The 13,083-nt window shown below is 48.2% G+C and overlaps 1 protein-coding gene across 4 annotated transcripts in view; it reads right to left on the bottom strand.

The window, feature by feature from the left end:
* Nucleotides 1-13,083, bottom strand: part of LOC130375750 (pumilio homolog 1-like) — a 28,829-nt gene that overhangs the window by 10,274 nt on the left and 5,472 nt on the right. The window contains exons 2-15 of one of the 4 annotated variants that reach the window (XM_056582822.1): nt 9,735-9,907; nt 9,223-9,345; nt 8,678-8,746; nt 8,055-8,157; nt 7,290-7,483; nt 6,029-6,195; nt 5,479-5,737; nt 5,182-5,275; nt 4,379-4,477; nt 3,674-3,831; nt 3,310-3,448; nt 3,073-3,207; nt 2,012-2,323; nt 201-443 (exon numbers count right to left, since the gene is read on the bottom strand). In XM_056582822.1, coding sequence (XP_056438797.1) covers nt 201-443; nt 2,012-2,323; nt 3,073-3,207; nt 3,310-3,448; nt 3,674-3,831; nt 4,379-4,477; nt 5,182-5,275; nt 5,479-5,737; nt 6,029-6,195; nt 7,290-7,483; nt 8,055-8,157; nt 8,678-8,746; nt 9,223-9,345; nt 9,735-9,896 — 2,257 coding nt within the window. In that variant the 5' untranslated portion in view covers nt 9,897-9,907. Of the gene's footprint in view, nt 1-200; nt 444-2,011; nt 2,324-3,072; nt 3,208-3,309; nt 3,449-3,673; nt 3,832-4,378; nt 4,478-5,181; nt 5,276-5,478; nt 5,738-6,028; nt 6,196-7,289; nt 7,484-8,054; nt 8,161-8,677; nt 8,747-9,222; nt 9,346-9,734; nt 9,908-13,083 lie in introns of all 4 variants that reach the window. The other 3 variants (XM_056582824.1, XM_056582823.1, XM_056582821.1) reach the window with 3 other exon arrangements.

The following is a 13,083-nucleotide window of genomic DNA, read 5'->3' as shown; positions in this document are numbered from 1 at the left end:
GGCGGCCCAGCCAGCGCCGTAATAACTGCTTGTCACATTAGCATGTAAATGGCTTTCACATCCTTCACAACACAGGCTGAAAAGAGGCTGTGATTTAAATGCCATTGATGCGTTCCTAAGTAAATAATAACAAGGCGTTGGAGACGACTGAACGGAGCAAACATTGTGATTGGCACGCACACAGAAACACACACACTCACCGAGGTTCAGGTTGGATGAGGAGCTGTGATTGGACAGGGAGGGCGGGGGTGTGAGGGAGTGGGAGGGGCCCTGGTTGGGGAGGGGCATGCCGACTGGGCCGGGCGAGGAGCTGAAGCCCAGGGTTCCGTTGTAGAACCCTCCGTGGCCAATAGGGGTGAGGCTGGAGGGCGTGCGCTTGTACAGGTCACTGCTGCCCGTCAGGGAGTCTCGCCTGGAGCCACCGCCACCGCTCGAGTTCGCCACTAGGGGGAGACAAAAACGAATGTTAAGGCCTTTTTGGGGAAGCCTGGCAATCATTGAATTTAAAGTGAAGTTGATGGAGGGTAGAGGTAGCCTGGCTCCGCCCGCCTAAGTACTTCCGCTCAATTTGAATTTCCCTTCAGTACTAGGTCTGGACCTGCTGTATGTAATTTGGTTTTCTGGTGCCGCCACAGCGGCCCCCAATCAGCGAACAGAGGGCGTGTCTGAGAACAATGACGATAAAGTCGTACTCCAGTTTGAGTTGTTGTTGTAGGTCGGTAGTTGATTTACAATGTGCAATTTTTCGCTGATAAATTAAATTCAACGAACAAAACCTGCAGCTGTCGTTGACGGACATTTTCGTGCAGACGCGCAAGGTGTTTGGTTTGTGTACAACCTGCGCGTGATTCCCGGCGCATGACATACGTCACAACCAAACGTTAGTGATTGGTTATGGCAGATCCAGAGTGGCACTGGGCAGATCCAATCATTTTAAACTTCAACAGACACCCGCCTTCAAGTGAGTTAACGTTTGTCAATTGATTAGGTCCAGACTCTCTGTACAAATGAAATGAAATTAAGTGAAGTACGAGAGTCTGGTAGAACCAGGCTAGGTTAGAGGGGTTAATACACATAATTCTTCAGGCTTTCACGACATCAGATGACGGTATACATAAGGTACGATTTTCGATTTCTTTTTACGATACATATTTTATGCATATTAAATATAATATATATATATAAATATAAATATATTAAATAGGATTATTTCGTGAATCATGTTACTTCGTGAATCATCATGAACCCTATTCAAGAAATGCATGTCATCTATAAATCCCAGATGATTAGCTTCTCACCCCATGTTTCCTCCTTGGGTGAGGGTGTGATCCAAATGCGGTTGCAGCGGACCGCAAAAACGTTTAATATTCAAACCTCGGACGGCGAAGCAGTCAACCGTTACTGCTGTTCTGCCTGCCTCCCCTAATATTACCGTCCTGCCCTGGTCCACTACAGTGATATGCGGTTTGCAGTCCAACTTCTGCCTGAATCCATGTTGACCGCAGCATTAGTTTGGTACACTTTCAGGCGGCTAGCACTCGGATTGATTTGTTTCCATTGATATAAATGTAACGCTCCAACCGTTATTGAGCAGGAGATTCAACAGCATTTTTTATATATATTTTTTATTATTTTTCAGATCATCAGCAAGCACATCAATAAAAAAACCAATAAATAAATAGAGATGTGCAGAACAATTCCTCTACAGAGGAACTGGTTTAAAGGTTACCTGAATGCCTGACTAGGTGAAGAGGGTCGTTATGACCGAGCTGTGTTATTTCCCTTTACAATATGGCAAATATATTGCAAAAAAGAACAGATCCTGCTCTGATATCGATTTCGGCATCTTTATTTGTTTTGTTATTTATAAGCTTTATTTTCTATTGTTTATGCATATTGAAGTAGCATTCAATTTCTTATTATTTCCTATTGTCAATATGGTAGGTCCTACATCTGTACGCGCCGTTTTGTGAAAAAAGAAGAAAAAAGTAAACAAACGCGCCCTACTTACGGTAGTCCCTACCTGCGGTCCCAAAGCCGCCCAGTGTGGCCCCCAGTGTGGCCCCCAGGGAGGAGGAGGTGGGCTGGTTGAAGCCCAGGGAGGCGGAGCCGGGGCCCGGCTGCCCGGAGCCCTGAGAGAAGAGGGAGGAGCTCTGGGAGGAGGAGCTGAGGGAGGAGGAGCCGTAGAAGGAGCTGCCGCCCAGCGCGCCGCCGGGGCCCCCCTGCTGCTGCTGCTGCTGGGACTGCATGCCGCGGAAGGGCCCGTTGGCCCCGCCCCCGAGGCCGCCCCCGCCCCCGTTGGCTGAGGCAGCGGCCGCTGCGACTGGACGGAGACAGCGATCAGCATTAATGTAACAGACGCTACCGCTCAAAAGGCTGGGCTCAGACTGTTTCATGTTTCCCATGAAACTCATTTATTACACAGATTCCAGCTGTGCCAACAACATGTGCTGTGCTTTTCCTTAAAAATTACATTTGAATACATTTTTAAGTCAACCCAAACTTTAAGACGGTAGTTTACGTCAGTTGGTCGACATTTATAAACACTGATAAGAGACGATCAGGGATGCTAATCCTTTACATAATGAGATGAAAATCATCACGTAGATATAAATAAATTACTTAAATGTCATCTTCACTTAGATTCAAAGGCTGCACTATAGTAAAGGGAAGTGACAGTTTAATTATTTACCTGGACTATCTTCTTGGCAATCAGATTTCCATTAGTAATGACATAATTATGGAGACTAAATTGTTCCTTAAGTGCATTTGATATCATATGTATAAAAGAAAAAAAAGAATACAGTCTTGAATGTATTATCCCACGCCTCATTTTACCGACATCTGAAACGTACCTATTGACACAAAGACAGAGAGAGAGACAGAGAGAGAGACAGACAGACGGAGAGAGAGAGACAGACAGACAGAGACAAAGACAAAGAGAGAGACAGAGACAGAGAGACAGACAGAGAGGGAGAGAGACAGAGAGAGAGACAAAGACAGGCCGACAGAGAGAGAGGGAGAGACAGACAGTGACCGATTGAGACAGAGACAGAGCATCAGGTGTTGTACCTGCTTGTGCGGCGGAGGGAGATATGATGACCGAGGCGGGGGCCATGAGGCGCACGGGGCCGTTCCGCCCTCCAGTGTTGACCACCAGGGCCCCCGTCTGGTCGTAGTAGGCCGCCGGGGCCAGGACCGGGTAGCCTGGCGGAGGGAGGAGGGCACCGTCAGAGAGGGCCGCAACATGGCTGCAACATGGCTGCAACATGGCCGACCGTGTCTTACAGGGGGGGGGTCATGACTCACCAGGGACGCCGGCTGCCAGACCCTGACCGAAGGCAAGGGCCGAGTTGACCGCTGCCGCGGCAACCATCTGGTCATTCTGTTGGCCTTGCTGTCCCTGACCGGGGGTCAAAGGTCGCTGGTTACCGCCACCCCGCATGACCTTGGAGAGAGGGGGCAATAGCAGAGGACGTGATGAGCACACATGAGGCAGCTGAAATCCTGGTGGTGATAGCGTCTTACCAGGGTCTAAACACCACTATGGAAAACACAGCTTCACAGAGATATAACGGGCGTTTGAAACCGAACCAAAGAACAACCAAACTCCATCTGATGACACTCGGGCAGCGCAGCCCGACCAATGGAAGGCCGAGCAGGCGGGGCATACCTGCTGTTGGTTCTGCTGGCTCTGGTTTGCCGCTTGCTGATTGGCCGAGTTGTTGGCGGCGGCGGCGGCGGCGGCGGCCGCCTGCTGTTGGAACAGGCTGGCGGGGTAGACCCCCCAGGGGGTCACGCCATAGTACTGGGGAGGCATCACGGCGGGGCCTGTACACAGGGAGACGGGGGGCTAGAGCACTCTGCGTCCAGTCCAGCGACAGCACGCCGCTCAGCCAGCGCGACGGCTACACAATGGCTGCTATAAACACCTCCTGATAAAATATACGTCACTCATGTTATTGAGAACCTTACATATTTCACAACAGTATCAACACTACCGTTCAAATGTTTGGAGACACTTAGAAATGCCCTTAGTTTATAAAGAAAAGTTTGTTGTTTTTCAATAAAGATAACATCAAGTGAATCTGTGTTCTAATGGTACATTGTTTAGCCAATTGCTTTAAAAGGCTAATTGACGATTAGAAAATCCTCGTGCAATCGTGTTAAAAAAGCTGAAAACTTGAATAAAAGAGATTGAAATAGTCTGGATGACCCCAGACTATTGAACGGTAGTGTGTGTCTGGTGTTATTAATAACCTTCCACCCTGTACAGCAGTATGTGTGTGGGGACAGGGTGGGTCAGGATGCAGCGCCTCAGTGGACCGGCTCCGTCACATTAGGTGCGTGGGGTGTCGGGGGTAAGCCTCAGCCCTACCCAGTGTCGCTGCAGCGGCCAGGCCGGCGGCGTAGGGGTCGGAGCCCGGGGGGCCGGCACTGATGATGTAAGGGTTGGGGACGAACGCCGGGGCCAGACCTGACGGAGCACACAGACGGGGAGCGTCAGCATGGGCCAAAGGGCCGACACAAACCTGGCATGGTCCTACTGATACTACGACTGGGCTGGGCCTGACATGCATCAGCGCTCACCGTCTAATGCTAAACATTTGATCCTCTACAACCTGAGTAAGAAAGAAAGAAGTATTCATTTATTTATAGTTATTTCAGTTGGAAGAAAATAACGTGCAGGTGTCTTTAACCAGCACAACATGACCATTAGAGCGTGTTTGTCCGAAGCAGGATGGGATTCTTGGGAGCCGCTATTGAATAAATGAGATAAGGGCACTCAGGGCACCGTTTTATAGCAACTAATCCTGGAGCTTTTCCAGGAACCTAAACATATTTTTTAAAGATCTTCTGAGTTGAGAGATATTGTTATAGCAGTTGACAGCAACACGCATGAGCTATTTCATCTAGTCGCTTCTTTAAGCATAAAAGTTTAAAAAAGCATAAATGGCCTATGTCAGGGACAGTAAAATATTGAATCTAAGAACCAGCCCTAATGAGGTTCCACACGAGACAAAACAACACCGGAGGACTAAAGTCAGTGAGAGAGCAGTAAATGGAGCTTCAAGTGCTCTCCGATGAATTCAGTTAATTGCACTCCTGTAGAAAATGAGCGATCAGGATCCCACGCAGAGCGCGCTACAGCGGGGACCAGCCTCCCTCAGAGCCCCTCACCGATGTGGGACTGCTGCGCGGCCGCCAGGGCGTACTGCTGCTGTTGGGCGGCAGTGAGCTGCTGTACAGCCAGGGCGTTGTTCCTCTGAAACAGCTAACCACACACACACACACACACGCCGCATAACATAGCCATACGCATCTGCAACTCTGAGAGAAAATATGTTCATTTGACTTTTCTCACAACAAAGGATTGTGGAGTTTAGCAATCGAGAGTTGACGCCCTCGTTACAGAAGCGGACCTTAATATTGAGACGTTGATGGGTTTCAAAGTGCCACAGAGCTTACTAGCGTTACCTGCTGCTGGTTGGCGTAGTCAAACAGACCCACGGTGGGGGCGGAGTCCATGGGCATCTGGGAGTTGTAGTCAAACTGTAGCGGCTCCATAACGGACTCCATGGGGTCCATGCCGACGCCGCCCTGCTCCACGCCGGAGAAGTCCTCGGGAGGCTTGGGACCCCCGCCCCCCATGGGGGCCAGGCCCTCTGGCCCCACGCCTCCAGGGCCCAGGAGGTCCCCCTCTTGGCCTGGGGGAGGCATGTTGCCTTGGGGCCGGCTAAGGGGAGGACCACCGGACAGAGTGAGTGACCGCTAGGTTAACTGAACAACGAGCAGCCGTCACTCAGCGCATGAAACGCTTCAACCCCCGGCTTCCTCAACAGTAGGAAGAAAACGAGAATTCGAAAAAAATCTTTAAAACTAGAAACAAGCAGTTCATTCGGATTACTTGTATTTACCCCAAACGCACCTCCCCTGGGCTGAGACACACCCCAACCCTCACACGCACCTCCCCTGGGCTGAGACACACCCCAACCCCCACACGCACCTCCCCTGGGCTGAGACATACCCGAACTCCTTCACGTCCACGTCCAGGCCGTTCTGCACGGGCATGCCGTTGGGGTTGATGACATCATGGATGACGTCCACTTCGGCCTCCGTCAACTCTTTCAGTTTCTCTGCCTCGAACACCGCCTTGGGCTTCTCCCTCTTCTCCTCCTCCACCTCTCCATCCCTCTGTGGCAGGGTGGAGGAGAGACAATCGTAAGGCAACAGACACGTATATCGAAACAACAAGGGTTTGTTTGGCCAAAAGAGGAAGGCTTTCCATGAGTAAGAATGCCTTATACGTAGAAGCACAACCTGAAATATGAGCCAATATGCTGGCAACCAGAAACACTCAAATTTATTAAAATAGTAAACATGTAGTGATAAACTTCATTGCAATCTCATGTCAATGTCACATAAAGATGTTTGAGGTGAGCAATGACGTCTCAAATTATTGCGCAATTGACTGAGCAATCTCTCCTTTTTTTGGACCACAATCGCCGTATGGAGAGCAGCCAAACTTCATTGTCCCAAGAAATACGTCCGTCTCTTAATGGGGAAAGACCGTCTATGCCAATAATCACACTATACCAACAGTCCAAGTCTACGCTTAGTCAAACTAATTGATCAAATCAGTGCTTGCGAACAGTGCTTGGAAGATTTGGATTGGAATCTGTATAGGCTGTGGATTAGCAATATTGGTGAAGCCCTATTCAATCATAATGTGTAATTAAGTGGACAAAAGGCAAGAGACAGAAGTGGGGAAAGATTGACAGACTGAAAAAACAATGAGTGACAGGCGAGCCTGCGCAAGTGCGCCAGAGCAAGAGGCAATGACAAAGGGAGAACGAGATAGAGAGCAAGAGAGAGAGACACACAGGGAGAGCAAGGGAGAGAGACAGGGAAACCAAGATAGAGAACAAGAGAGAGAGACACAGGGAGAGCGAGATAGAGAACAAGAGAGAGAGACACAGGGAGAGCGAGATAGAGAACAAGAGAGAGAGACACAGGGAAACCAAGATAGAGAACAAGAGAGAGACACAGGGAAACCAAGATAGAGAACAAGAGAGAGAGACACAGGGAGAGCGAGATAGAGAACAAGAGAGAGAGACACAGGGAGAGCGAGATAGAGAACAAGAGAGAGAGACACAGGGAAAGCGAGATAGAGAACAAGAGAGAGAGACAGAGAGACCAAGATAGAGTACAAGAGAGAGAGACAGAGAGAGACACAGGGAGACCGAGAGAGAGCGAGAGACAGGCACAGGCAGGCAGCTGTAACTCACATAGGCTCCTTTGCGGAGGCAGGACTCCAGCTTGTCAGCGGGTGAGGAGGAGAGGACGTACTCCACCATGCTGACGCCCAGGCCTCCACTCTCCGAGCGCGGGGACATCACAGAGCCCACCCCCACCTCCCCGCCGCCATGGAAACCCTGGCCGGGCCGGCGGGTCACCATGATTGGCTGGGACATGGAGTGATCTGGAATTTCGCATACGGTGGATTCAGTTCGGTATAAGGACACTTGAGCAAACCCACTGTTGGAAATGGGAAGGCCGTCTGAAAGCAACGACTACCGCACAAAGATGTTCTCCTGTTGTCAAGTTGAACAAAAAGGTCAATGTGTTAATGGGTGGTAATAAAATAACAGCAAAGTGATGCCAATTCAGCCATTTGGAGATAAACGGCATGATCACAGAAAGAGGACGTTTTCAAATTCACAAACTGCGCTGTGGAGCAGCCAAGCTTTTTTTGAAAGAATGCCAAAACAAAGGTTTTAGTCCCTTCTTCTCTCTAAGTTGGTGTCTTATTTCAGTAATCACGAAACAATGTCACATTCCATGTCGACGATCACAAAAGACAAATTTCCCCGTTTCGAAAAAAAGAGACGGTTTCCTGGGTTCACTGGACAACACACGTTGACCGATGTACACCATCGGTGAGTCTTCACTCAATGGTGTGTATCTTAAAGAGCGCCCGCTTGCTGTTGCCGGGCAACATATGGTCACCCATTTGCTCTTTGGGGGTGAAGCCAGGGTCTAGCGGCAACTACCTGAGGCCCCCCACGCGCTGTCCCGCCACTGGTCCAGGAAGATCCCTTTGGGCCCGTCCTTCCCGGAGTCGTCCGCCTCCCAGAACTTCTTCCCCGTCAGCAGCTGCTGCAGACGGCCAGGAGGGGGCGCCAGAGGGGGAGGGAGGGACCGCCGCGGGACACAGAGGAGAGAGAAACACAAGGATGAACAAAAAAAGGAAAGCGGTTAGACAGATAGGAGGAACCAGACGGTGGAATTGGGGCGGTATGATGACATTCCCATAAAAACAATAATAAAAGAATGATTCGATATTGGCTGGTAAGTAGGTTAAGGTGGGAGGGGGAAGCACGCCCGCAGGCCGCGTGCAGAGGGCTTCTGGTCTAGTTTAAAATTAATAGTGCTCAACAGCAAAGGAATTCAGTTTGCGCTAACGGTTGAGGGAGTAAGACACAAACTAGCAGCAGGTCTCAATAAATCGGGTGCCGATACCAGGGGTAACGTGCCAATTGAAACAGCTTGAAACGTTTCCCATCTCAGCGGGTACAATTGTTGTGTCGCAAAGTACCGTCATGCCATCTTCATTTCCATCACAGCCCTTATGTCGTCGACAAGCGACTTCTGGCAGTGGCTCCTGAACCCTTACCTCTCCCATAGTGCGTCCCTCTAGAGCCAGAGCCTGGCAGTCATGATTCAGTTCGTCCATCGACCGCACCTTCACACAGAGGGGAACACAGTTAGTATCCTCCGTACAAACACCTCACGATACATTGATTCCCTTGTGAGAGAAATCCAGCGTGCCTCGACGGTGAAGAAAGCCTTCTTGAAGGACTGACTTGTTTATATACCAATGCTCAACAGGCGTCTGTGTTTAAGGCACGTCCATCAGCCCCCAGGTGGGCAGATGGTATTGTGAAATAAGATGGGGCAACATATTATCTAGGAAAATGGATGAATGACGAAACCAGAAAATGGTTTCATCATTGTTAAGACGTTCTAACAAAACTAGGAAACAAAAGTTCCAAAAATACAAAACGGATCACTCATAATGCTGTCTTTCAGACCATGTTAACAAAAGACAGCCTCCTGTATTAGTCTAGTCACTACATTGGCAGCTCCAGTGCCCACCCACCAACACACGCGCAAACAGCAGAAACACACACACACAGCCACCCCCACCCCCACACACACCTGGCTGTCGTGGATGTTGTCTCCGGTGGGCCAGCGGTGCTTCCCGGGCTGTTCTCCGTGCTGCCGCTGGAAGAAGTAGTCGACCATGGCGTCGTCCTGGGAGCGCCCGGAACCCGCCACACCCTGGGGAGACAACAAGCCCGCGTTACATCAGAACACCTCGCTGTCGCGCAACACCAGCCGGACGCCACTCAGGACTCGACAAAACGTCAAGTGGGAAGTTCTCAACCGACATGCAGCGCAGGATTACAGCACGTTTGACAGTTAATTGTTCCTCAGCATTCATTAAACCTGCTATACAAGTAGGTTTTCTCATTAGCAGCCTCTAGTGGTTTGAGACGGACCTACAGTCATAGCTATATTGTTTTTAGATGAGTTTCTGTCTTTTACGATTTTCTCACAGTGGTGGGTAAATTCAGATACTTAGGTGTGGCACAGGTATGGTACAGGTTTAAGGCTGAAGATGAGTTTGTTCTAAGGAGGTACAACATGGGTACAGGCCATGGAGTTACCTGCTGGCTTGGAGGGGGGGCCTGAGGGACTTGCCCTGTTGGAGGGGCGTGCCCTCCACTGCTCAGCACCACAGGCATGCTGGGAGTTGTAGTTCTTATGTGGGGGCTGAACGAATCCTGCCAGAGCACTGCTTTCCTCTTCAACACACACACACTGCTCATTCCACCACAGCCTGTCAAAAAAAACAACACAACACACTATTAAAGAAGGCACTTTTTAGCAGGCACCTTTCTTGCCTGCTAGGCAGTCATTTTCAATGAGACGGGCGGCAACTGGCAATTATAAGAGCCAATCACGTGACTTAAACTAATGTGCATAAGACGAATATTGGACAAGACCCAAGGCCCTATGTTCAGTCCCTGAGCCAATAAATGCTTTTCCTCCATTTAACGTAATTCCTCTTTAAATATATCTCAATTAAGGTAGGCTCCATCTAACCATAAACATGTAGCCAGTTTCATTGATCTCGGTTACAGGATAATAACCAGCCTGTGGGATACTTTTTTAGGTTATTATAAGAGTAGTCCTGTACTTACTCCTGTGTCATTATTCACACATCCCCATGTTACCTCAAACTACAGAAGTATCTCTAGCCTCGTGGGACAAGGCTGCTCCCGCTAATCTCTTCTGCTTTATGTGAAACATCCTTTAATGGAAGATGAGCGAGAGTGATTTAGAAAATGATTATGTCTCTAAACGGCGTCACCAAAGCGATAACATATCCAAACGATTGCCGTCATAGTACTGACGTGTCACCATAATACAATGTGAAGCAAAACAAGGCTTTCTGGAAACCTAGACTTTATGAATGGAAGAATGATAAGTATATGCTGCCGGTGAGTAAGGGTTGCATGCGCTTTTGAAAAACTATGAACAACGGCTGCGTTGGCAGCTGGACTCTCAGCACGGGTCATCAAGCGTCTTTCAAGAGTCCATCATCGATTTATGTGCCAGGATTTGTGATTGGAGCATATTGGTAAATGTTTGACCGTGTGGGTCCCAGTATTGTCTTAGTCCGTTGTTTTGTGGCAGACGGGTGATATCATGCTTTTTTTACTTTTCCCTCTGCTTTAGACTGATATGACTTATGTATACATGTCTTACGTCTCCTAAACTAGAAAAATCTATAAGTCTGAGCCAGGGGGAGTATTCGCGCCCACCGATAACGCCCCTCAATAGGTGTGTGAAACAGCTTGTTAATGCAAACTTCACTTCCATAAGTGGGCGGGGCTGAAGTGCAAAAGTCCTGCCTCCTGGGTACCAGCAATGTTTACTTCTCGGGGGTGTGAATTTGCAGACGCACGCGCAAAGCGTTCAACCAATTGCAAAAGAGTGGGAATGCTGACCAATCCCAGCAGACAGGGCGGGAGGGGGGCCTGAATGAGACATGATACAAATCAGACATGAAAGATGCTGAAAGTTTTGGCAGTGTGAGAATAATAAGGGGTATTTAACATACAGGCATATGATGTAACTCTATTTTAGTAGTACCCGCAAATGCAATTTTTAACCCCAAAAAAGCATGATTTGGGATCTTCAACGCTGGATGCCAATGGTTGGACACACTTAATTGTGTTTTTGTTCCTGCTTGATTTCCTATTAGAAAATACAAATACACGCCGTTGTATAAAGCATATTTAGTCCGCTCCGATGTTGGCAAGAGTATTGAAAAGTTGATGTGACTGAGTTATTCAATATTTAGATCGCTGGGATGCCCCGTCCTTCAGGCGAGGCCAGCACCTCCGCTAAATGACTGACCGCTTCTACAGACTAATTAACTCTTCACAATAGGACGCTCATGTCAACGACTGCATTAAATTTGAAAGAAAATATAGGTCACCATTAGCCTAATATACCATAGGCCAATATAATAGAATAAATAGATAATGTAATATCTATAAAATCAAACAGTACCCCTATGGAGATGGAACACTCCGTACGGTTTACATCCAATCACGACAGAACCCCTGTGATAAAAATTAACAGTACATTTTAACTACAAAAGGCCATTTCTGAAGAAGGTAACATAACTTATTTTTTTAACCGATACCGATAACTTTCAGCTCCTAAAGGCCGATACCGATAAAACACACACATATATGATCATGACCTAAGATCATGACTTTAATACTATGAACAAACACAAAAACCTTTGGGTTTTTATTCCCACTTGATGCCCGATATGCAGACATCGGCGTCGCTCAGACATCATTAGAATCAACGGCGGGTGGGCTTGCAAGGGGCGGGATATGACGTAGGGTCGAGGTTCACAAGAGGCGGGATAAGGACGGCCCCCGTCACTCAGGTGTGTTCTGGTCTGACTGCAGACAGCAAAGGAGGCAGAATGGGCAGAACTCATCCCGATAATTTAAATGTTGCTGCAGCGATGCATCTTCTATTCTATTGAATCCACAACATCCGCATCGATCCATGAAAGATTGGAGCATGAGTTACAGACAAATAGAAGAAACGATGAAGAAGAATGGCGCCGCGAACGATTGCGTTACCGGAGAAAGAGAGTGTATTTTTTTGCTTAATATCACATCTAACAAACGCTGGGACAAATGTAGTTGATTTCTGTGTTTAACTGAGAAACAGGGAGTGGAAGACCAGGACCCGGGACTAACTGTCAGCTAACTGTCAATAATAAATGTTACGAGAGTAGCGTATGTGTGGGTGGACGAGCGAGGAGAGCGACTGGAAGCGTATGTCAGTTTAGTGAAGTAATGAACGAGTCCAGTTGTGTCTGTGCAAGCGTGTACTGTAAAGTTAGTGAAACTAAGAATGAAGTGCCCAGACTGTCAATCGGTGGCCGCTTCATTCGGACCTATAAGTAGACCCACTGCCGGTCAAAGTGAGGGTGTTACCCCCGAGAGAACATTGACCCTGGAGGGAACGTCTCCCCTGTGCTCCTCGACTACGGTCTGAGAGCCGACAGCAGGAAAGGTGTAATAATAATAAAAAAAAACATTTTCTATACATTTAGCGTTATCATAGTGGGAGCGGGGCACTGAAATTATATAGGCTATGTTATCGGGGCTATTCGTCATGATATCGGACTTATCGGAATGACGTAATAATTTCTGTTATTGTGCACCCCACATGACATGGCGCATAGCGCAGAAATAGTTTCACAAACACCCGCGCAACGAGATTGTCAAAATAAAAGCGCATAATACAGCGATATGCATCGATGTTTGGGCGCTGCATCGATACAGTTGGATCGTTTACCAATCAATAGATGCATCGATCTACATCGATGGATCGTTACACCTATAAATAGAAAGCATTTATTAATATCAAATAATTGACCAAAGCGAGAGTTAAATAAATGGCTCAACCGAAGTG

Source organism: Gadus chalcogrammus, chromosome 22, assembly GCF_026213295.1.
Source record: "Gadus chalcogrammus isolate NIFS_2021 chromosome 22, NIFS_Gcha_1.0, whole genome shotgun sequence".
Lineage (NCBI taxonomy): Eukaryota > Metazoa > Chordata > Actinopteri > Gadiformes > Gadidae > Gadus > Gadus chalcogrammus.
This window is presented reverse-complemented; position numbering and strand designations above follow the sequence as displayed.